The 26,196-nt window shown below is 41.4% G+C and overlaps 1 protein-coding gene across 1 annotated transcript in view; it reads right to left on the reverse strand.

Moving 5' to 3' along the window:
* Lrp6 (LDL receptor related protein 6) overlaps nucleotides 1–19,571 on the reverse strand; it is a 131,215-nt gene extending 111,644 nt beyond the window's left edge. Inside the window, exon 1 of the mRNA XM_041632490.1 lies at nucleotides 19,447–19,571. Within this exon, the coding sequence (XP_041488424.1) occupies nucleotides 19,447–19,501 (55 nt within the window). The 5' untranslated portion in view covers nucleotides 19,502–19,571. The remainder of the gene's footprint in view (nucleotides 1–19,446) is intronic.
* Between the last annotated feature and the right edge of the window lie 6,625 nt (nucleotides 19,572–26,196).

Here is a 26,196-nt window from a genome sequence, read left to right on the forward strand (position 1 = left end):
TAATAGTTAACAGATATCTTCTTTATGGCTCTATCATTCATAAAAGAAATATACACTAAACTTGTTTATGGCATTAAGTGACAAGAGACTTGTCAAATTTTAATATTTCCACTGAACAGTTTTCTCTACAAAAACCTAAAGAACTTTTCTGGTAATTTAAAGTCTCATGAGTTTTATGGATGTCACTGGAGTTAGAGGAGACCAGAAACCAACTAATAGCTTTAATTCTGTAGCACTAGTTATGGGTGAGCATTTTGGGGACTGGACATAACCTGTTAACAGCTCTACCTGTGATTGCAGGTTTCTAAGGACTGTACACTAACCTGAACATTAACAAAAAGTCCATCTGTACAGTTACTCTTCTGATGCATGAATAGGGTCTACAACATCGCCACCCATATCTGCTGAGTAATAGACAAAACTGTAATGCCGTTTATATCCACTAAATGCAACAGACTCCACACACTCATTCCCTGTCAGCATGCACAACACACACCGTGTGCTCACTCCACAATGTTTACCTGACTTCATTCAAACAGAATTCAAGCAGAATTCAAACAGCAGTCACATTTCTTTAGCAAACACTTGCAGGAGCTCAAGAATCTGTTCTCCTTCATCAAATCCCTACCAAACTCCTTCCTGAACCTCCTCTGCACTACAGATTCCCACACATTAATCCTTCAATGGATGTGAGGGCATCTGTTACCCCACTGATCTTCAGGGTGGGTTTGGCTGATCTGGCTGGCTAGGCGAGTGTTGCCTTCCTTGCTTACTGCTTCCATGTGCCTCCCTCCCAAAACTGTGCACTCGGTCAAAGAGTGCACAAAATACTTTTATTCACAAAATAAAGGAGGACCAGTCTTCAGTCAAAGGTACAGGAGTAGCTGCACTTCCCTGCTAGAATCTCCAAACAAGCTCTCAAGGTCCACTTAATTTCATTCTCAAATCAACTTGTAAACACAGTGTCTCAGGAAGAAGGATTAAAAGCCAGACATCCCCCCACCCCTGCTTTGATGGAAACAAGGTCTTGCTCTGTAAACCAGAATGGTCTCAAACAGTCAAAATTCTCCCTGGGTTATAGGATATAAGCAGGGGTCACATCTTTAACATCTTACTTATACTTCTCAAAAAGTTATCTGGGCCCTGGTGTGACACACACACCATCAATCCCAGCACAGGAAGTAGGTGGATCTCTGAAAGTTTAAGGCCAGCCTGATCTCCATAAGCATCTGTAGGCCAGCTAGGGCTACACACCTATTTCCCCTGTTCTCAGAAGAAGGTGGAGAATGCCCTCTCTTTGTAGGATCAAGCAACATTTCAGGTTCACTCTTTCTGCAACTTAGCTCCATCAGCTGCTCCACCTCTTCAAAGGCTCGTGGCAAGCTCAGGTATCCAACACTAACCTTGCTTACTATGAAGAAAATACTTCTCTCTCCTAACTACATCTCACACCACCATCCACTCTGTTAACGTCTTTAACCAACCTCATACACACTACTCAACTAAACCTGCAATCTTCAAGGATTAAATAAAACCTAACTAACAACCTTTTCTTGGTTCTTATTCTTTACTTCTCTACAGCAATCGCTATAGTCCTACCAGTAGAATGTTCTCTCCAAACCATACTACCTATTATTCTGTCTGTTTCAATTCTCCTACTTCTTATACATAGTATTCCGAGACCTCTAGTACCCAAATAAGAGAATGAAACAACTTCCCAGATTCTCCTGATCATCACGAAACTCTACATAACTTTCTAAGCCGTCCTCTTCAACCTAACTTAACATCATCTTCTGTTCCCGCGGCCTTTCTTGGGTGGGGGAGGGGGGCTGCAATCTTCCTATCATTGACTTAAAACTCATTACTTTTCCCTACATAAAATTCTTCAAAGATGCTCCAACTCTTCGTGGGGTGGGGGTGGTATAGGTCAGTGTGTGCAGGTGTGGGTGGCTGCGCAAGCCCAGGCATGCAGACATGTGGACACCAAAGGTGGACATCACAAGTCTTTCTGAGACAGGGTCTCTGCTGGGGTCACAGCACACCTGGCTTTACAGGTGCCCGGGATCCACACTCAGGTGCTCACATCTCCCCAGCCCAGGTCTCCTAACCTTACTGAGAGCATGCATGCCTCCTTTTTCCCCTGCCAATTACCGTGTAATTAACTCTTTTTTTTACCATTTCTGTAAATGTGCCCTCTCATTTCTAGAACCACTCTGTTGCCCTAGGCTTCATCAGCTCACATCTACACTACTCTAACAGTGAATGATCTCGACATTGGAATATATGGTTGTGCTTCACCCAACTCAAAAGCTTTCTCATTCCCTTTGCATAAGACATGAAGACTCAACAGCTCAGTTTTCCACTATTCAACTTCCTCCCTGAACTCCAAATTCATTTTTTACCACTTCTGCACATAAAAAGAGTTTAACATACAGACTGGAAGCACATCACATGTCATCCATCACCAGTGTACCCACTTTCCCGCTCCCTCACGCCTCTCTCCCAGTGAGCAAATCTAAATCCTTCAAGGCTAGATTCAAATCTTATCTACATCTTTCCTCTTTGAATCTCCACAATGTAGAGCCCACAGTCTTTTATCACTTAGTATTAGCTTTTGTTTGCTTGTTTAAACATGGTCATTTGGAGGAGAGGGGGCTGGAATATAGATACATACTAGTACACCCAGCTTTTTTGTTATTATTTTATTTTTGAGTGTGTGTGTGTGTGCATGCACATACCACTACTTTAATGCCATATGACAAGTTTCAGAAGTCAGTTCTTCCTACTGCATAAGTTGTGGGAATGAAACGCAGGTCTTCGTGCTTGGGGACAAGTGCCTTTACTCAGTGAGTAATCCCACCAGCTCCACACTAACCTTTTTTGAGGTATATTTTCTACCTCAACTAGGATCTCAGCTCCTTGGAAATAAGAGCTATATATATGCCTTATAAATACTTTATTCCTGGTGCCTAGCTGAGTTCACTACACACAGTAATATGGTAGATATGTTTACTAATATTTAAAGGCAATTTTCCAGGACTAGGGATATATTTCAGTGACAGAGCACTTAAATGGCATGCACAAAGTCCTGGCTAGACCCCAGTCTTGCCAAAAACAAAAACAAAAAGCAATCTTCCACCTTTCAAAGCTAATCTAAAGTTCATTTAGAGACTGGGAAGCTAGCTCAGCAGGTAAAGATGCCTGCCAACAAGGCTGATGACTTGAGTTCAATTCCCAGAATCCCCATAGTGGCAGAAGAAAACCTATTCCTCCCAAGTTTCCTCTGAATTTCACATGTGCACACACAAAATAAATAAACAGATGGATAAATAAATGGATAAATGAATAAATGAATAGGGGAGGGAAGGAAAAGGAAGGGGAAGGGAATGGAAGGAAGGGGAAAGAAGGGGAGGGAGAAATCTACCATGCAAGGTAGATAGGCTCTAGGGTAGAGTGCTTATCTAGCATGTGAAAAGCCATTAGAAGACATCCCCAGCCCAGAAAAACAAACTTATCTACTAAAAAACTTTAAGTTCCAACCAAGAGTCATAAATATCCATGAAGCTACCCATTGGAATGGCTTTAAATGTAGTCAGGCTTCTATCATCCCTTAAACTTTGGCTTAAGCACCCTCAGCTTCAACAGATGTGATTCCTCTCCCCTTCCCTTCTGTGCCCTCCTTTCTTTCTTTCTTTCTTTCTTTTTCTCTCTCTCTCTCTCTCTCTCTCTCTCCAATTTTGAGGACAGAACAAAAGCGTTATACAGTCTAGATTCTAGGTAAGGGTTTACCACTGACCACAGCATAGCCCCTGAAAATCCTCTCTTAATCATCATTCAGAAGTCAGCAGACCACACCAAAAGTTATTTGCTAAACTGACCTAGTTCTGACACCTGCTAACCCCAACTAACCTAAACACCTCCCCAGCAAAAACCCTACAGCACTGTCACCATTACCTGTTAAAGAGTCTTTCCGTATATTTGTGAGATTCCTAAAGGTCCTATTATCAAAACATGACCTTTTGTTAGGCTTTTTTCTACTTAGGCCTGCCTAGAATTTACTTCCATTCAATATCTGGATGGTGACATCACCTGTAAGGTGATCATCTATGGGAGTGTGACAACCCCAGCCCAAAGACAGTGCTCTGAGAATAATTTGAATGTCTCTCCTGTTTAGAGATGTGGCTAGGCTGTGTTCCTGAGATCAACTTTTTTTAAAATGTGTCTGTATGCAAGACTGTATGTCATGTGTATGCCTGGTGCCCAAGGAGGTCAGAAGAGGGCATCAGACCCTTGGAACTGGTGTCACAGATGGACATGAGCTGTTGTGTGATTTCGGGAATTGAAACTAGGTCCTCTACAAAAGCAACAAATGCTCTTAACCCCGACAACCGAGACAACACCCTGAGCAAAACCTCTTAAACTAGTTCTTTCCACACCTCTTAACTGCTGGAGTAGCATAAGGAATTGCTTCGGATCTTTCCAAGAAATCAGTTCCTCTGCCTATGGGCACTGAAGTGGTCTCTGACACTAACAGAAGTATTCTAGGGTCTTTCTTCCATTTTCCCTTTCCTCCTACAGGGGGTAACACAAAGGTATTTCCTTCGCTTTTCACAAAGGAGCACCCTTTCCTAGACCCTTTAAACCCTCACAAGGAACTTTAACAGATGCCTTCCCTCTTCTCTGACCACATGCTGTACTCTCAAGACACCAAACCAGCTCAATGCCTCACAAATGGCAAAATTCTACTAAAGATAATTGAGAAGAACTTCAATGTCCTTAAAAACCTGCAATCTTCTCCTACTGGCTCACTTAGGTGCACAGCCTCCAGCACCCCCCCCCCCAACACACTCTTCCTTACTTCTGCATTCAACCTCCTTGAAATCCTTTCATGTACCTTTCTTCAAAAACCCAAGCTCCTCAAGCTCAATGACCTGTATGTTAACAGATTCTTCCCCCTCATCTCCAAACTCCCAAACACTATAGGCCTGCATAAACCTGAGGCTGCCCATCCTCCCCAAGGGATTCATGCAGAAGTCAGAAATTGAGCTAGAAACAGGTTCTTATACACTCAGATGAGATTTGGAGACAGCCAATAAGACAGCTGGTCTCCCATCAGTCCATCATTCCTGAGATATCCAAAATGTGCCTTTTAAAAGTATTTTTTATAGAAACTAACCCAAATGTTTAAAAAAAAAAAAAAGCCAAGTTAAGGCCATTCATGGTGGTTCACACCTGTAATCCCAGCACTCAGGAAGCTAAAACAGAAAAATTTCTAGGCCAGCCTAGATTCCAAATCAAATCTAAGGAAATCTAGATTACACAGACAGCCTCAAAAAGGGGGAGTTAAAGTGAATTTGGGTCATCTGACGAGAGACGAATTAAATATTGTTAGTTTACTAAAATTTACACAAGCATGTGGTTCAGCACAATACCCATCAATATCCACAAGGTTCTGGGTTCAATTTCCAGCATGAAAGAGATGAAAAATAAAACATTGCAAGTAGTAATTAATGTATTCTATGTCTTCTAAGCTACTCATCATATACATATACTAGCATAAATCTTTATTTTCTTTAGATATATTTTGCTAAACTTTTAAAGTTTAGATGACCAAATCAACAAACATTATACCTGCATTTGCATTTAGTTGAAAGGAGTCATTAATCTGACAAACTCTACTTTAACAAAAATTATATATTGTAACAAACCAATGTAGGCCAGGAAAAAGGTCAGTTGGTGAAGAGCTTGCTGTACAAGCATGAGACCTGAGTGCTCATCTCCAGAGCCCATACAAACACAGGGGAATTGTAGTACAACCTAATCCCAGTGCTGGAGGCAGAAGCAGGTGGATCCCTGGAACTCTAGCAATGCAGCATGGCTAAATCAATGAGCTCCAAGTTCGGTGCAAAACCCTGTCTCAAAAAACAACGTTTTGACATCTGGCCTCCAAATGTGCACACTGCATGTGCTCACATATGCACGCATGCATCATACACTAACCCAACGTAAAGATAGCGTCCAAAATCTTTAGTACTATTAAACTTCAGAGTTGTGCTACATTAGTTCATGGATGTTTATTATCTGTCTAAGGTTATTTTAAGTAAACTATAATACTGAACATATTTTTTCATTATGTAGTTTCTTGCCTCTTATTTTTATACCAGAAAAGCTAAATATGTAAGGGGGGTTGGGTGTGTTTGCTTGTTTGTCTGTTTGAGACAAGGTTTTTCCGTGTCACTCTGGATGTCCTAGAACTCTGTAGACCAGTCTGGCCTGGAACTTAGAAATCTACCAGCCTCTGCTTCCCAGGTGATGGGATTAAAGGACTGTGCCACCACACTCAATTTGCCACACTGAAACGCTGTACTGGGCCAGGATACAGCTCAGTGAGCATGTATAAGGCCCCAAGTTTGACTCTCAACACCACTAAAAAAAGAGTTATAATAAGAGAGAAACACAGAGAGAGACAGAGTTGCGCTGTCAAAAAACATTCAGCTATAAAAAGGTGAAAGAGGTGTATTCATAAGTTCTATTGGTCTACTATGAAAAGCTGATGTCCAAGTTTCACAATTATCTACCAAGTAGCTTTCTCTTAAAACATTAGTTGCTGCAATTACATGAACTATAATTTTATATGTAAATGAGACTATTCAAAATGACACACAGGACAACTTTGTATGCAAGATACAAAGGCTTATATTTTGTGAAGGGAAAAGACAACAGTTTTGTGCTAAAGTCAAATGATCATTGTTATGAAATGAAATGTACGACATAATAACAAAATCTAAATGGCTATAAAAGTTTTTAATTTATTCATGAGAAAAAATGTTGTTCAAGTCAAAATTAGCTAGGTTCCAATAAGTTTATATACAAGTTTCTTTGGAATCTTTATAAAAATAAATTTTGGTGTTCCCTGTTAAAATTAATAAATATTCTTAAGTTAAAGGTATGAGATTAACAGATCTAAAAGGTTTGCTTTGCCTTCTAAATAACTACAATAATCCCTCTGCAAAGCATAGGTTCTCTATCCTATCAGCTTAATGTTGATTTTATTATGCTCTGGATTATTTAAAAACAAAAACAAGACAAACAAAAGCCTAATTTAATAACTATTTTTTACCATTGTATCACCTCCTATGTGATCTATAATCCTACCTATATTACCAAACATTCAGTCCTCTTAACAACATTCTGCCCTTTCAAACTCAAATCCTAAATGAAGTGTCTAAGGTATTGCCTTTAAAACTCTCAGAGGACCCGAGATCTTTTTTTGTTAAAATGTAAAAGTTCAAAGTTAACAATAATTTTGTTTATCTGATCAAACATTAAAAATTCTATTGGTAGACACTATCAAAAGAAAGTTTATCCTCTCTATGTTAAAGTATATATTATAAGAGTATAGGGGAGACATTTAACTGAATTATTTCAAAAGATGTACACAAGTATAAAACTGATAGAAATTAATGATGAGTTTCTATTATCAGAGCTCTGGTCTCCAAGAATACAATACAGTGCAGTCCATTCCTATTATACTTTTGGTTCAGTGTTAACTTGGTCGCAATTAACTTCTTTAATTTGAATGCAGTAACTTCTAAGTAGACTAGGGTTCTTAGTTGAGAACTCACATCATTAACTTAAGATATTTTACTGTAGGGGCTGGAGAGATGGCTCAGTGGTTAAGAGCACTGCCTGCTCTTCCAAAGGTCCTGAGTTCAATTCCCAGCAACCACATGGTGGCTCACAACCACCTATAATATGAGATCTGGTGCCCTCTTCTGGTGTGCGGGCATATACACATACAGAATATTGTATACATAATAAATAAGTATTTTAAAAAAAAAGATATTTTACTGTATGGACAAGAAGTGCTTATTCCAAACTTACTAAGTCTTTTAATTGATAATGTTTATTTGCTCTTGACATACTCTATGTTTGCTTGGTATTTTGAGAACACTATGTCTGCGGATTATATCTTTAGCCTTTTCTCTGGAAATGTTATATTCATCTATATTCACTTATTGGATATACTAGCCACTCCCCTTTTTTTTTTTTTTTTTTTTGGTTTTTCGAGACAGGGTTTCTCCGTGGCTTTGGTTCCTGTCCTGGGACTAGCTCTGTAGACCAGACTGGCCTCGAACTCACAGAGATCCGCTAGCCACTCCCCTTTTAAAATAAAGTTTATCAGTCTGCTTACAGGCATCTTAAATAAAACTTTTTTGGATGGACCCAATTTGGTATGCATGCTTCAAAAACCACTACACACAATACATCCTTGCCAACTGCATTATTTTTGTTGCAACCACTCATTAGAGTTAAAGTCACACCATGTGATTTTACTCTGATGCTTCCTGGGACACACTTGCAAATCAGCAAATATTCATCTTCAAAAGAAAAAGTTGACACTGAAAAAGGTCACTGTGCCAGGTGACTCTTGTGCACAGGTGTCCAATGGCATCTCTTTAGATGACACAAAAAGACTGAGTCAGGATTTCCAAAAAGCAGGTAGATAAATAGATGGGTTCATGAAACTAACACACAGACCCAGCAGAACAAGAATTAATTACACAGAGCTGAATGGCCTGTTAAAGGATGATTGTGGGTTTTGTTTAAAATATTGCTGATGCTTTAATGTCCTACTTCCTGGATGTAAGTAATACCTCTCTCTCTTTTCTTAAATTCTCCATTGCTGGTAACAGTCTAATCCTTTGTAATCTAAGAGTTACCTTTTCTTCTTGCCTATCTCCTCAGTTCCAAAGTTCCTCCTGAATACAGTTACTCCCTAAGTTCACTCAGTCTGTCTCCAAACTGGAAGCACCAGATGGGCTGAAGCTTCAGTCTCATGGGATCACAGACTTTAAAGGAGCTCCACGTAGCAGAGTGTACCAGCTATGTTCAGAGCTTCCTTGGAAACCTGCCCTGCTTTCTGGCTCATAGAGTTCCCAGTTTCACAGGTACATAAAGGATGGTGACTTCCTGGCAAGCCCCAAAATCCCAGAGTATTTGGAAAACATCTGAAATACAGGAATTAATCCAAATCTTATCCAGAATTGAAACCTGATGGTGAGTTCTTTAATACTTACATTTCTAGCCTCAAAAGGCTTTTTAAAAATCTAATCTGAAAGTCCTTTCAAAATTCTGTGCAAAGTCACTAAAAGACCCATTCGATGTGTGGCAAAGTACTACCCTTGTCACACCCACGAGAGCAATCAGGCCAAACCTAAAGAGGCTAGCCTCACAACCTCACATTCTGTTCCATCTCCAAGGGAGACAAGTTCTGTTCTAGACAACAGGGATCTGACAAATGCACATCACAGTCCCCAGTCCCCGCTGACTAGGCTTGACCAAACTTCAGCCAGACTTCGTTCCTCCAAGCCCTTAAACTTTGGCTCACCCTAAGTTTAAGAAAGCAGATGCACAACTTGTTCCCTCATTCCAAGTATCAGCTGAGCAGACAAAAACATAATTTTCCAGTTAGACGTTCTGACCATGCAATCTGCTTACCCTCTCCACTTGGCTCAACTCCCACGGAGCTCCTGCTGGCTTTCTGGCCCTTCCCTAGAAACCAAGTGTCCCTGTATTTGGTGCTGAACTAGGTGGTGGGCTAAGGAAAGAGCTTTTGCTAAGATGAACCTCTCTTCTACCTAAGTACAGACTGGCTTTTATCTGCAATCCTGGAACAAACCATCTACTTGCAAACTCCAAAATCATTTTATCTTTTATAAAAAGTGATTAGCTGGGTGTGGTGACATTTGCTTGCCCAGCTACTTAAAAAGATGAGGAAGAAAAATCACTTGGGACCAGGAGTTCATGGCCAACCTGGGCAACATACCAAGCCCCAGTCTCAAAGATAAATAAATCACTTTTCAGTCTCATTCCAAAATCCATAATAAACACAGTGGTACACTCACAGAATCCCAGCTGAGATGGGAGAATTATCAATTACAGACCACCCAGGGCTCATGGTGACACCCTGTCTTAAGTAAAAAGGTGGAAACACTGAAGGTGCAGCTGCAGAGCAGAGCACTAGCAAGGCAACCTTAAGTCAGCCGCCCACCTACCTAAGGTGTGAAATCAAACAACACAAAATTCTAAGTCTTTTCTATCTTATTATTCTAAATATGAATTTAGTAGATATGGACTCGGTAGATGTGAGTATCAAAAGTAAAATAGTTTATTAAGGAAGAGTTAGGAGGATGACACAGTAAAGTGCCTTGCTGTGCAAGCATGAGACCCCAAAGTTCAATACCCAGAACTCAGGTTTAAAAAACACCTAGGAGAGACAAGCAATCCCTGAAACTCATGGCCAGCAAATCTAGCCAAATTAATGTGCTCCAAGTCTCAATACATAGGGCAGGTATCTGAAGAAAATACCCAGCATCAACCTTTGGCCACCACATGCATGTGTACACACACACGTACACAAGCGTGTACATACACACACAACTGGTTTATCTAAGACACAGCTATTTATAAGTCAAAGAGAAAAACAAGAAATGCTAGTAAAGCATCTAGGTAAATCTCAGCAGCTCAATAGAAATACTACTCTGTAATCTATTCAGTAACCTCAAACAGTTGTTGAGGTTTCTGCTGTGTGTAGTGACACATGAATATAATCCCAGGACTCAGGAAACTGAAGCAGGAAGATTCCAAGTTCCTGGCCAGCTTGTACTACACAGAAAATCCCTTTCTCAAAACAAATGGGGGAGGGTAAAGTTTTAAAAAATGACTTAAGGTAAAGAATCCAACAATCAAGCCCATATTCACTTCACATATCTTAAACAATGCAATTACTCAGCTATAAAGAGGGATTAAATACAGATTCATGTTTACGATAAATATTACAAAAATTATGCAAAATGAAAGAGGCTAGACACAAAAAGCCACACACTGTCTCACTTTCTCTGAACTATTCAAAAAGAGCAATCCACAGAGGACACAGCGGATGCACAATCACCAGAGACTGGGACAGAGAAGATACAAAGGACTGCTAAGGGGTTTGAAGACTACTGGCAAATACTAAAAATGTTCCGGAATAAGATCATAGTGATATCTACAACTTTGTCAATATACTAAAAACCACTGGACACTTAAAAATGGAGATTTGTATGCTATGTGAACACTTTTAAATTTTTACACTATGTGAATTATGCCTTTTTTAAAATGGGTTTAAAGACTAGTCATAGCCAGAAATGGTAGAACATATCAATAATCCAGCACTCAGGAGGTAAAGGCAAAAGGACCACAAGATTTGAGCTCTCTCCAAAAAGTAAGGACTGACTGCAGTTCAGTGGAGCGTGCTTGCCTTTACGCACAGGCCCTGGTTCCACAGCTAACATGGGGTAGAGGAGCACAGTACAGTCCCTTTCTGCAAACCAATGCTTCAGCACTTCCACTCTCATCCTCCGACCCACACCTAACTCAGGCCACCTACCAAAGCCTGTAGATGTAAACATTTTATATAAAATGTGTAGTATGAACATTTAACACATATGCATGGTGTGTACATTTAACACACACACAGACATCCCACCCTGAATTCTTTAATTCTCTCAAGAATATAGCACCTCACATAAACACTTTGTAAAACATGTTACACTGTTGTTTAGGGAATAAAGAGAAGAAGGGGAAATCTGTGTATTCAAGCACAGATACAAGTTTCTTTCAGGGTTTTTTGAGACAGGGTTTCTCTGTGCAGCCCTGGCTGTCCTGGAACTCTCTGTGGACCAGGTTGACTTCAAACTTACAGAAATCCGCCTGCCTCTGCCTCCCAAAATATGGGAATATTCTTAATCTTCACTTTCTAATAAAGTTGGCCAATAAATAATAAAGATTCTTACTCTAATAATCTACACCATGGACCTGGGTCTTACAGTGATAAAAGTAACCAAGGCCAATGCAGAAAATACCTCCCAGTCAAGTATTTGGTAAGGTAAAAACTGTATTATCTGAGTGACCTTTTTTCTTGTGGGGGGATGGCAACTGATGATCAGGGTGACCTCTGCATTTTCTCTTCACACTAAGAACCTGACCAGTGACGTTAGGCCTGGTATCAATTAGTCACTTACATACTTCAACGTCATCTTGCATCTTCAATCTCCTGAAATTAGTTCCAAATGGTCAAAGCACTTATACATGGCCCTTCTAAGCAAACTAAACAACAGAAAATAGACAAGAGACCCACTGCATCCAAGTGCAATCACTCAACAAGAAGAACCCAGGCACTTTTTCTTGTTTTCTAATCTCATGCCTGAGCAGCTTGACCCTTTCCTGAGTATCATCACTGCCAGAACTAACACACCGTAAGAAACAAAACTGTACTAATTTCAAACAACACCGTTTTCTCTGTACTTATGTACAGACAGACTTTTTATTTATTTAGAGCCTCCAAACTTCAATATTCCCGTCATAGCCTTCAACTAACTGGAATTAAAGGTTTGCACTGCCATACCCAGCAAAATAAATCATGTTAAGGGCAAACTGATTCTTCTTTATGTATTTGCCTTTCACAGTCATCCCTAAAGAGCAGTGCTTGAGTCATTAAAGCGGAACTTATTATAGAAGACATGGGAACACATGCTAAGGCTAAGAATGCTTAAGAACTTAGTACAGATAGCATCTACTCAGTCTTCAGGAAAGAACCCATCAACCGGATACTTCTAATCACTTTGATAAAATTGTATTACTTGTACTTAACTCTTTTCTTTTTTCCTTTTTTTTTTGTTTAATTTTTCAAGACAGGGTTTCTCCGCATAACAGCCCTGGCTGTCCTGGAGCTCACTGTGTAGGCCAGACTGGCCTTGAACTCACAGAACTCCTCACAGAGATCTTCCCAAAGATTAAAGATTAAAGGCATGTACCACCCACACCCATCTTACTTAACTCTTTTACTAGGTGAAAAAGTATCAATCAATTGAGTTTGACTTCTCCACTCTTTAGCTTATTTATAGTCAACATCACCTAAATCAGTGTTAAAGCTATAACCCTTCAGAAAGTAAAAGGGGGCTAGGGGAATGGGCCAGTCCATAACGTACTATTTTTAAAATGTCTTTCAAGCAAGAGGGCCTGAGTTTAATCCCTAGAACCCATGTTTTATTAAAAAATAAAAGTAAACCCACAGCCAGAAGCAGTGGGCCTGTAACCCAGAAACAGGGAGGCAGGGATCAACAAATCACTGGGACTCACTTGCTATTAAGTCCCAGACCAGTGAGAAACCCTGCCTCAAAGTACGGTAAATGCCAGTTTCTAACACCCCCCCAACACCCCTCCCCCCCTCCCCTACACACACACACACACACACACACACACACACACGACGTATTTGCACAGGAAAACAGAAGGTGAAAAGCAAGCCGAGAGGGCTGTTCACCTTGCAGTCCCAGCTGAAGGGAGGCTGAGGCAGCACAAGGGCAGCAACTTTAAGGTCAGCCTGGGCTACAGTGGGACTGCCAATAATGTAAAATAAATATACAGTAGCCAGCAAGCATCCTATTTCATATAAAGCAAGACACAACATCAGAAGTAGAAAGCTTCAGTAACAGATTTAAAACTTTCAAAAACACAGTCCTGAAACTATCAACAGGCAAGTGGTACCTGAAGCATAGTGAGCATTTAAATGTTTAAAGTTGGATATATTTTGATAGGACTTTCTGAGACAAGATTTCATGTAGCACGGGATGGCCTCAAGCTCAGCTCTTGATCTTCCTGCCACTTCCTTGTACATGTTGGGATTACAGCCACCAAGCCTGACTTAACTAGGAGCAGCCACCTAGTCAACGCCTACCCGTGGCAGTACTCCTTCACAAACCTTTTCTCGCTAATATCGTGCTGGTTATGATTGAACAGAAAGCAAAGCAGACTATATAACTTGCTTGTCAGAAGAGAGAGAGTGACAGAAAACAGGATGATAAAAACCCACCTTTCTAACAGAGTCTCTTTATAATCATCTCCAAAGATAAACTTTCACTAAAATTTCCACAGTGAAAACCAGTTTCCCAGAGTAGTTAGTACCAAATTTTTTACTTGTTTTTCCAATACATCTAAATTATTCAGACAAATTTTGTTCTCAGAAAATAATTACCATCAATGTATCTCTTCACAGAATTGCCTGATATTGAAAAAAGATAAGTGCTTTTTGATGGTCAAAGTGTGGTTAAGGACATAGGTCAGTTCAGCAAATGGGAACAGCTCTAATTAAAGAAAAAAAATCCCTAAAAAACAGATGGATGGGTAAACATTGTTAGCACTTCTGATAACAGCAAACTGAAACTTAAAAGGCTTACAAATTATTCTCTAGCCAAATGAGCAAACCGAGGACAGACAAGTAAGCTAGGACGAAAGCCCCGGATCAAACAAAACCAACTTGTCATCAACATCACCAATTCACCTGAGTCTGCCTAAAACTCAAAACATCACCTTATCTTCTCCAGTGTGTTTCTTACAGCAAAAGTTACCTAAAATGTGTTTTTTTTAAAAAAAAAAAAAATATTTTAAAAAGATGGTTCAGGCCTTTTCGTCAAGATGGCGCCAAAAGCGAAGAAGAAAGCTCCTGCCCCTCCCAAAGCCGAAGCTAAAGCGAAGGCCTTGAAAGCCAAGAAGGCAGTGCTGAAAGGCGTCCACAGCCACAAAAAGAAGATCCGCACATCACCCTCCTTTCGGTGTCCCAAGACCCTGCGGCTACAAAGACAGCCTAAATACCCCCAGAAGAGCGCGCCCAGGAGGAACGAGCTTGACCATTATGCCATCATCAAATTCCCCCTGACCACCAAGTCAGCCATGAAGAAGATAGAAGACAACACACTTGTGTTCATTGTAGACGTCAAGACCAACAAGCACCAGACTGTGAAGAAACTCTACGACATCGATGTAGCCAAAGTCAACACCCTCATAAGGCCCGACAGAGAGAAGGCGTATGTTCGGTTGGCTCCTGATTATGATGCTCTGGATGTTGCCAACAAGATTGGAATCATCTAAACTGAGCCCAGCCGGCTAATTCTTAAATATACACTTTTTCACCATTAAAAAAAAAAGATGGTTCAGTGGGCAAAATGCTTGCTATGCAAACAGGAGGACCTGAGTTCATATTTCTAGCACCCATGTAGAAACCCACACAGAAATATCTGTAATCTCAGCATGGGGAAGTAAAGACAGGAGTGGAATACCCCGGGGGCTTGAGATCAGCCAATCACTGAAACACACATCCAGTGAAAGAACCTTTTTCAAAATATAAGATGGAGAGCAATTGAGGACACACAGAGCTCATGCTCCTACACACGGAGCGCATGCTCCTACACAGGTGCACAAGCATGAAGGCACATAACAAATACGCTGTCAGGAGTCAAGCATGGTGGAACATGCCTGTAATGCCAGAACCTAGGAGGCAGAGGCAGGAACAGCGAGTCTATAAGGAGACCTGTCTCAAAAAGGGAAAACAAAACAAAAAAACCATACCACTGTCAAGTCTGAGTGCTGCTCTGCAAGGAAAGCTACAACTGACCCCTGTACCTTCAAGACTTCTCAAAACCCTTAAATGGGCAGGAATCTCCAAAAGGGTCCCTTGCATTGATGAAGACAATAAGGTATAAGGAGACTTAGTGACCAACCCAAGCACAGAACACCAAACTTAGAACTATGACCTAGATCTCCTGATTCCCATGCCAAAGACTATTTGATGGCCCCAAAACTTTGTAATACCTGATTTAAAGAAAAATCCATTTTGGAAGACTCCATTTTCTACGAATGTAAATTAGAAACACTTTAGGTTGCTCTGATCCCATTCACCAGTCCACAAAGGGGGAGAAGGGGTAGGAAGGCAGGTAGCAAAGAGCTGTCACATAACAAGGCCAGCCACAAGTGGGACATCTGCAGATCAACATAACACTCCCTTCACCACAAGGATCAGGAACTCCTAAGAGAGCCAAAAGTCATGGAGGTCAGAGCAAAATAACGTCTATACACGACAGGACCACCGCACTCAGCAACTCACAGCAGCTGGGGTTACCTGCACAAGACCTGCACAAGATCAAGTCTGTCGGCATTCCAACATGGAGGTGGGGAGCAGCTCATGAGCCCCACTGCTACCTGAGGAGCTATGGACAGCTGATGGCTTCTTGGAGAGGAAAAGTCAGTGTGTGGCCCCCGTTAGGTTTACTACATTCCAGTAAATGGCTCCAAACTCAGGAGTATACAGGGCAACACAAATTGCACTTGGTGGGTTATTTTGAGAAAGAACTCTAGAGTGAGGGCAGATTTAGGAAAAGTTAGGGGGAGGAGCTAGGTGAAGGAATGTGGGGGGATGAATATAACCAAAATACATTGTATATGTGTATAAAATTCCCCCCAAAAATATTATACAGAATATAATTAGAAGTTTAAAAAGCCCCCTCAAAGAAAACCAAGCATGTATTTACTACGTACATATTTTGACATCATTTCAAAGTTTATATTTTGTGTATTGGGGGGTGATGGTTGTTGTTACTGATAAAGTTTGACTTACTACGTAGTCTAGACTGGCATTGACGAGCTCGAATTACAGGCATATGCTTCCATGCTTGCCTTCAAGTACTGTAATTCTTGACACTGTCTTCAAGAGGACCTGAGTTCAATTCCCAGCATCCACAGTGCTCGCTCACAACCACATGTGACTCTAGCTCCAGGGAACCCATGCTTCTGGCCTCTACATTCATAAATACAGACACACATCATCTTTTAAAATTAAAAAGAAATAAATCTTTTATGAAATTGTAATTTTTGTTTGCTTTTTCAAGACAGCATTTCTCAGCAGCTATGGATCTAGTGCTAGAACTCGCTCTGTACACCAGACTGGCCTTAAACCCAAGTGCTGGAATTAAAAGCGTGCGCCACCACCCAGCATAGAACTATAATTCTTTCCAAAAATATTTCATCTAGAAACAGAGATATTGTTTTTTTTCTATTGGTACCTGGGTAGATTAGACCTAACCTAAGCTGTGAAGTCTAACAGAGCACAGCCCTGTCTGCCTGATACACAGCTACCACGGGGAGCTACTCTGGGCACTCCTGCCCAGAGAAACTAGCTGGCCCCGCTCCTTGCAAATGACCACAATACCGTCTACTTTAAACATTCCTGAAAATTAAATTTGTAATCACCAACAATCGAGGACACATCCATAATCAAAAACGTTTCACACACAAAACCACACTTATGAGCCTCAGGAGGCTGAGGAAAGAGAATAGTTGCATTTAGAGGTCAGCCTGGGCAACTCAGAAAAATCCTGTCTTAAAAACATTTTTTAATTAATATTTGGAAAGCACTTTATATGTTCCTTCATTAAACACACCTACTAACCCTGCAAATCAGACAGACAGGTATCATTACCCATGGTTTATAGATAAACTGAGGCTGGGAGAACCTGGGAGGCTGGGAGATGAAGATCTGGCTTTAAACTCAAGACTTTTGGGTTGAAATCCCCAAGTTTCAAATGTTTTTCCAATAAACCTCATCACCTGGTAACAGGGATAGTGGTGCTGCCCGACCATGGCAGTACTAAATGATTCTCAACTGCTGATAAACAAGGCCACATGGACCAAAGTCCCAGACTCACACCCCGTGTGAAGCGCCACCTGCTCTGTGAACTACAAGGAATTAAATCACAATTTGCTCCTGGAAAACTCAGGGCAACTGTCAGAACAGAAGCTAACATTATCAAGGAGTAAAGAGAATTCAAACTAGGAACAAGAATCTTTTATATCAAAAGACAGTTTTACTGAAATGATATGTACTCACAATTAGTGCTAAACAGAAGAAAGATCGCCTTATTATGCTACATTTAAAGGAAGCTCCACTTTGGACAGTTACTTCTTCTGGGACTTGTTACATAGCATCATGGTTCTGAACTTTACCGCAAATACACCCAAGTCACGAATCTACTCTAGACTCAAACCTGGTATCACAATAAACAGCATTTGCACCACACCATGCTCTGCTGAGAACTGCAACTACACTATCAGAAGCCAAATCCAGCCTAGGTTATGGATTTGGGCTTTCACAACTCCAATCAATCCACTGGCTCTTACATTTAACTATTATGAACCTGTCAATTAAATTCGCAATTACAACTTCCTCACAGCTATAGCAAAATCTCCTTTCATAGTAGAGTTTACTATAACAAAATAAACACATACTTATTAAATCTCTAGAGTATGTAATGATATGAAGTCCTCTGCCATGGAAATTAAACAGCAATTATCTTTTCCGGAGTTTACAAGTAAGACTAGACAATTTGGGATATGCTTATTTTTAGAAAATGCTTACTTTACTTCTTTTTAAAGGCAACTACTCTTACTCAAATCCACACATATACAGAGATGACACACCTGTCCCGCTTGTAAGATTGTTAGTTACTATTCTGCTTGGTCGACTTCCTTACTTCTGGAGGCCTTACAAGTTTAGCTGGTTAAGTTAATAACTAAGAATTCCAGAGAGGTCCCATTAACTGGCACAAGTGAAATTAACAAAAGCAGAACTGCAAGCCACAGCGCCAACCACCACCTACATTCCTGCACAGGTCACACACTCAACAGCATCAGCCCAATCTCTCATCAACTGGAGAAGACCGTCGACAAGCTTTCCCTTGGCAAACTGTCACACAGCAAAAAGCCAGGACGTAGGTGTCAGCTTCTCAGTCCAATTCCAAACACCACGGAGCCACTCAATTTAAGCGATTCCCATAGTAAATTACCCGGGGCATTCTGTTATTTACTAAAGTGCCAAGCAGTTCCCAGGGGTGCCCAGCAAATGATAATTTAGTTCCCAGGATAGGCTCCTCGCCACACGAGGATGACTTCCTTACTTGGTGCCAACTGTACACTTGCACACTCCGAAAACAGGGGGCGAGTCCTGAATGCCAGGGGTTGCGAGGACAACGTTTGTGTTTTTATTATGGGCTCAGAAGAGTCGCCAATGCTGAAAAGCGCGACCTATAACCCTAGAGTCAATTTCCAACTGTGCTCTCACCCAGGATCATTCTATCCCAAACGGAAGCCAATTATTAGTTGTAACAAGGCCTGGAGGGGAGAGGAAAAATAGTGAGGTTTGAAGAAGAAGAAAAAAAAAGTTCACCTAAGAGACACGGGAAAGGTGGGGGCTTCGAGGGAGAAGGAGGTCAACACCAATGGTGCTGAAAGCCGAACTACAAAAGACCCTTTCTGCCCGGAGTGCAGGCAGAACAAGGCACAGTCGGTCATTTGGACGGAGTGCGGGGGGCCGGGGTCACCCCCAAGGCCCGCAGCTTTGTCCGGGCGCTCCGCGGGGCCGGGCAGGGGTGTGCACCGTGGCCGGGCGCGGCCCCCGATCGCGGGCCCCTTTCTCGCGCGGCACCCGGGCACCAGGCCTCTTTCCCGACCGCTGTCCCCGCCACCTCCCCTCCCCCTCTCCCCGACCCCGGCAACTTTGCCCCGGCCTCGCCTCACCTCTCAGCAGCACGCAGAAGCTGCAGGCCAGGAGGCTCCTCAGCACGGCCCCCATCTTCCCCGCTCGGCGCGCGCTCGCGGCCCTCACCGGCGACCGGCGGCCAGGGGACGCGCGAGCGAGGAGCCGGGGCGGCCGCCGCAGCGGCGGGTCTGCACGCTCATGCTTTCCGCGGCCGGGAGAAGACCGAGAAGAAGAAAGAAAAGGGCGCACGTCAGGGCTCTAGCGCGCCGCTCCGGCCCGGGCTCGCGCGACGCCAGCGCCTGCCCCCATGCCGCCGCCTCCTCCCGCGGCGCCCCACGTCCCCCGCGCGGCGCCTCATTCAGCCTCTTCCTCTCGCTGCGGCGCAGGGATTCGCCGCGGGGCCGCTGCCGTCTCCCTGCGCGCCCGACCCCTCCTCAGCGCGCCGCCGCCGGAGCCCGGGAGCCGCCGCCACTGCGTGCGCCCACTCCCCGCGGAGTGTCCCTTCGAGATGGGCCTCGCGAGCCCCGGCAGGCGGACGGGGAAAGGCCTTCCCGGGGCGCATTCCAATGGGATTCTTTCCCCGGGCGGCGGAGGGCGTGAGGCGACGTCGGCCGACACTGGGGCCGGCGTGGTCGGGACTACTTTCTGCGTCCCGGCCCGTCGCCGCCCGCGCCGCTCTTTGTGCGCCCGGCCGCGGAGCCAGGTGGAGCTGCGGTGCCGGGGCTGCGCGATGCATAGGGACATAAAAAGTGCGAGTGCGGCTTGCACACGCTGGACTTGCACTCGCTGGGAGCGGTGAACCGGGTGGACCATGTGCAGAAGCCAACGCGAAGATTTCTAGTAGGCTGAATTGAGAATCGTCATATGAAGTGAAATAAGCCAGATCAGATTTAAGTAAAAACAAGTATGTTTTCTCTCAGTGTGCAGTCTTTTTTACATACACATATATATGTAGTCACATATATGCGAGAAAGACCAAACTTGAAAAGACAAAGATTGTGGGTCTTCGGCTTTATACACTCAGACGAGTATCTCTCATTTGTGGATCTAGATTGTGTGTGTGTGTGTGTGTGTCAAGATAGACGATGATGGATGGATGGATAGATAGGTTTACACATACATGATAAAAAAACGTATGACTATCTGGGGAAAAGAAGAGAGCTAGTAAGGGGGGAGAAAGGGGTGCGCATAGGGGTTAATACGTTGAAAGAAAATTACATGCTTGAATCGTATCCCTCGTTATGTATAATGAATATAAACCAAGAAAAAAATAAAGGAAAACAGAATTCTTTTCCTTTCCATACCTCTTTCGTGCCTTTCCAGAAATACAGACTTTTTTGCAAACTAAGCTGACAAGGACTTAGAGAGCGGCATCGATACCTAACAGCAAAGAGGCAGTAAGACTGGGCTGGTCTGGAGCTTTACAAGTTGCATTGAATGAGTGTTTCTCTGCTTCAGAAAGAACGAAACCCCCAAAACAACTTCTACCACTACGTGTGCAGTGGGTGTCCCTAAGTAATGGCCCAGGTGCCCTCTGCAACCACCTGGCCAGCTTCAACCTAGGCTGGGTGCTCCCAGAGTTAACCATAAAAGAATCAGCAGGTGTGTCCAACCATCACACGCCCTTATCTGCAGCCAAACCGGAAAAGGGCTCACCCAGGGCTTGCAAGCACCGTTATCAGATGGGACCTTGTTTTCCTTTGCACACAGGAGAAAAATGAGACTTTGAGAAATTCGGGGACTTATCTGAGGCCACTCAAGTCCCCGGAGCAGGACCTGAACCCACCCAGGTTGGAGGGTTGTACGCGAGTTCTGGCAAACATTTGTAGGGATGCTGGTGAGGTGACTCAGTAGGCCAGGCACCTGGGCCAAGCCTGACAGCCTGAGCTCAATCCCTAGGACCCACGTGGTGGAAGGAGAGATCTAATTCCTTCAAACTGTCCTCTGAGCTCCACATATATGTCTTGGCCCTCACACTTTCCAGTACACACACACACACACACACACACACACACACACACACTTTTGTAAACAACAACAAAAAAAGTTTACATATAGTTAAGTTTAAAATGGTTAAAGTGGAGAAGGAAAAAGAGTATGGCTTAGTGGTAGACTTAGGCAGGCAGTGGTGGCACACACCTTTAACCCAGCACTCGAGAGGCAAAGACAGGTGAATGTGTGTGAGTTCAAGGCCAGCCTGGTCTACCGAGAAAGTTCCAGGACAGGCTCCAAAGCTACAGAGAAACCCTGTCTCAAAATAAAATAAAATAAATTAAAAAAAAAAAAGACCCTAGGCTTCGGTCTTGTGTACTGGGGAAAGTAAAAACTTCAGTTACACTTATGTAAAATATAGTCTATACATTTGTGCGTATGTGTACACGCTCATACCACATATTTGAGAAAAGACCAGAAATGATAACACAAAGTAAATATTAGGCTAGAGATGCATGCATATTTCTTCCCTTTCCTTTAATAGATTGTATTTTTACTACCGATTTTCTCAAGATACCCAAGTAAACTTCTGTAATGTAAGCTGTACCAAGGATGCTATTCTTATTATAGAACTAATCTGTCACTTAGTCATTTGCATGCACATCAGACACGGTCCCTGGCTTAAATCTTGGTGATTTAACAATGAGAATAAGCAACAGTCCCCACACTCAAGCTAGCAACCTGATTTATAGACACAAATGAGTTGAAGTGGTATACCTGTTGAATGTGGAAACTCCTAAGTCTGCCTAGGTAGTTCAAAGAAGGAGAAAAAACCAGAACCCTGGCCTGAAATGTCACTCAAGAGTCTGCTCAGCTGACCAGGCTGGCCAAGCATCCCAAGCAGAAACAGAACAGGTGCAAAGGCACAGACTAACTGGAGCACGTGGCATGCTGGGGATTTGAAAGTAGCTCCACCTTGCTAACTTATTGGGGCTTTTAAGGTATGTCAAGAAATGAGGCATAACCAGTACATAGGAATTGGGTTTATTAATAGAGAATGCGATATATTTATTTAGCAATGTATTCATTCATTCATTCATTTGACGGTTTGGGGGATTTTTTTGTGGTTTTTGGTTTTGGTTTTTGAGGTTTTTTTTTTTTATTTGTTATGTTTGGTCTGGTATTTGGTTTCTGGAGACAGGGTTTCTCTATGTAGCCCTGACTGTCCTAGAATTTCACTCTTTAGACCAGGCTGACCTCAAGCTCAGAGACTGACCTGCCTCTTCCTCCTCTTCCTTCCAAGTGCTGGGACTATAAGAGCTAGTTCCAAGGCTGGGCGGTGGTGGCGCATACCTTTAATCCCAGCACTCAGGAGGCAGAGGCAGGCAGATCTCTGTGAGTTCTACAAGAGCTAGTTCCAGGACAGGAACCAAAAACTACTGAGAAACCCTGTCTAGAAAAAGCAAAAAAAAAAAAAAAAATATTTGAGGTTTTTGAGACAGGGTTTCATGTAACCAAGGATGGCCTCAAACTCCTCATAAAGCTAAATTATGACCTTGAACTCCTGATGCTCCTGCCTCCACCTTCCAACTGTTAGGTTGACAGGGCTATGTCATTTTGCCTGGTTAGTGCAAACCTTTGTAAGCCAAGTTTGGCTTGCAACCTGTTGATAATGAGGATGTGTTGTGTGATAATTGTGGTACCTTTTACTAATGCTGAAATTTCCTCTTTATAGGCAGAAAAATGAACATTGGCAAAGAGCTTGCAGTAATTTTTTTGGGAGAGATAAGCAACAAATATCCCAAAAGCAAGAGAATTCAGTTTATAAAAGAGAACTAACTGGATCGTTCCTCATGTTGTATAGGGAACACCAGTTTCTAGAGCCCCTACATTCTATACTAACACAAAGAAATCAGAAAAGGCAAGTTGTAAGTCGGGAAATTGAAATAAAGTGGCTTAAAGCCCTAAATAATCTGTTCAAAAGTCAGAATTATATTCTATTCTCATAGTATTATTAGATTTTCCAGAACCTCTTAAAACTTACACTCAATTTGAAGAAAGAGTTGTTTTACATATTGAAACTTCTGAATTTTATTCATGATGATTCAGAATTGACTTTGTTTATTCAATTACAAGAAATAATCATAAATAGAAATGATCCCTTATATATAACAATTATCAGATCCCATTCAGGTCTACCAGGCCCTCCAGCACAAAGCAATGATTAAATAAATCAATTATTGGTAAGAAATGTACTAGAAGCCTCAGAGTTTCATAAGAAACACCATGTTAATAACAAGGGTTTGAAAAAAGATTTTTCTATCACTTGGCAACAAGGCAAGGAAATTATAAGGAAATAGCATACTTGTTCTTTGTGTAATCAAACTTCACTACCCGCAGGAAATAACCCAAAGAAATGAAATTTGGCAAATGGATGTGTTTCATTATGTAGAGTTTGGGAAATTAAAATATGTATACCATACCATAGATACAGTTTCAGGATTTCAATGGGCAACTGCTTTGAGTTCTGAAAAGACTGATACTGTAATTACATATCTATTAGAAGTTATGGCCATCATGTGGATACCTGTACAATTAAAACAGACAATGCTCCAGCATAAGTCTCTAGTAAAATGAAAAAAATTTTTTGCACATTACAACATAAAGCATATTACAAGTGTACCACAAAATCCTACAGGGCCAGAAGTTATAGGAAGATCTAACCGAACTCCAAAAGATATGCTTAATAAACAGAAAAGGGTAATAAAGAAAGATTGCACAACACTTTATTAGCTTTAAGTTTTCTAAATACTAATGAGAAAGAAATGACAGCTGTGGAGAGGCATTGGCTAGTAGAAAAAACTGCTGAAATAAATCAGCCTGAGTAATTTAAACATGTGTTGACTTCAGAATGCAAAACAGGATATGTGCTATGTTAGGGAAGAGGTTTTACTTTTGTTTCCACAGGAGAAGAAAAGTTATGGATACTATCAAGATTGATGAAGATTAGATTTAAACAAGAGCGACTTCTTGATTAGAAGAAGTGATAGTTTACCATACAGCGTTACTGACATTTCAACCTAAACTAACTTATAAGATTAAAATATGTTTTTCATTTGATCAAACATAACTTACATAATGGAAACTCTCCAAAATTAGGGTTACGGAAGGGCTTTGTTTTTATCTTTCCAGGAGAATAAAGACATCCAACTAAGGAATCTGAAGAGCACTGGATAAATGAGACATCTGAAGAGAAAGGAAGAATCATCCAAAATAAAAAAAAAAAAAAAGTTCCAAGAAAAAAGTGAATTGGCCTATTGGTATATCACATTTCCAACAGAATAAAATTTCATAAATCTTCCCAAATGTTTGTTTCTGCTGTTCTCTACAGACATATAATATAAATGGTCTTTCTGTAGTCCCTGTCCAATTAAAAATTAAACCTGGCTCTGGAGTTGGAGCATGGTTCTTTCCTTCTTTAAACCCAAGCATGCTTGTTAAAACAAAATCCAAATCTCTGTCTCATGTCAGAAGAGCCACCTGATATGGGACAGAAGAAAAACCAAAATTAAGAGACTATTCTTTTGCCACTAATCTCATAATTCTGTGGTTATATTTTGACTCTTTAAAACATTTCTTAAGGTATAAATATCTCAAAATGTATAAAAAAACAATATGTATATTTTAAACTTTTTGTCATAATATTAGTGGTCATATAGAGTACTAGTTAATTCTAGAAAAAGGTTTCACCTATCTTCTTGTCCATGATTTCAGTTTGAATCTCTATCAGGAAACTAAGAATTAAGTTTGTGTACTCTGGATATACATAGCAAATTACGGTCCTTTTAGTCTCTTCGAGATCTGCAAGATTAAAGTGTTTAAGTTTTCTGCACTGAACCACGGCCATGCATAACAGTGACCTTTGAAGTCTCCAAAAGGAGAATGGGGTCCACATCAATCCCACCAAGATTGTAATAATGCCACTAAGTTGACAAACACCACCCAAAGATGGACTTAGAACTACGACGTGGCTAGCTGAGATGGTCCAGGCTCACAAACTACTCTAGCCAAGATTGAGACAAAAGAAAAAAAAACTGCACTTTCCCATTACACAGAGACTGGACAACAAATGATACAGCTAGCTCTCCTAGGACTTGACAAATATCCCATTTTTTTCAGGGTCCTGTAAAGATGCTGTCACCCCCAGACAGCAAGAAGGAGTTTTAAGAACATGAAGTCACATTCCCAAAAGGCAGGGTGGGTGTTTTGGTCACCCAGTAGGTTATGGATGTTTGTCATCATTTAGAGGGGTTTGTTACAAATTGTTATTGGTAGTAGTCAGGAAAAAAAACTGAATAAAGGATATTGGATTTAGGGATCTTGTTGTGAAAACATAAAGGGGATATAGAAATGATAGAATAAAAATGCAGATTATTGAATCTACTTTTAAACCAAAAAAACAGCTACTAGTCTTAAATGTTTTACATTGGTATGGATTTTTGAATACTGATACAAATCTGAGGTTATTTTTGTTAGATGGTATATGTGTTTGCACACTTATTAAGATGTTTTTTATATTGATACAAAGTTAAGGTCATTTTTGTTAGAACCTACTCTTACTGTACATGCATTTCTATTTTTCTTCAAAGTACTATACCTATACAGCTCATTTAACAATATATTGTAAATTCCTAGTCCTTGAAAGTTATTATTACAAACTATTTAGGATAACATAGAAATGCAGGTTAATAGTCACATATTACAATCAAACTTGTAGTTGTGTTAGGTATGTTTTCAAGGTCAAACAGAGATACATTTTAGATAGACAGGTGGTCTTCAAACACTTAAGAGATCTA

Source organism: Microtus oregoni, unplaced genomic scaffold, assembly GCF_018167655.1.
Source record: "Microtus oregoni isolate MIOR12 unplaced genomic scaffold, Mior012 000002F_ref0000024, whole genome shotgun sequence".
Taxonomy (NCBI): Eukaryota; Metazoa; Chordata; class Mammalia; order Rodentia; family Cricetidae; genus Microtus; species Microtus oregoni.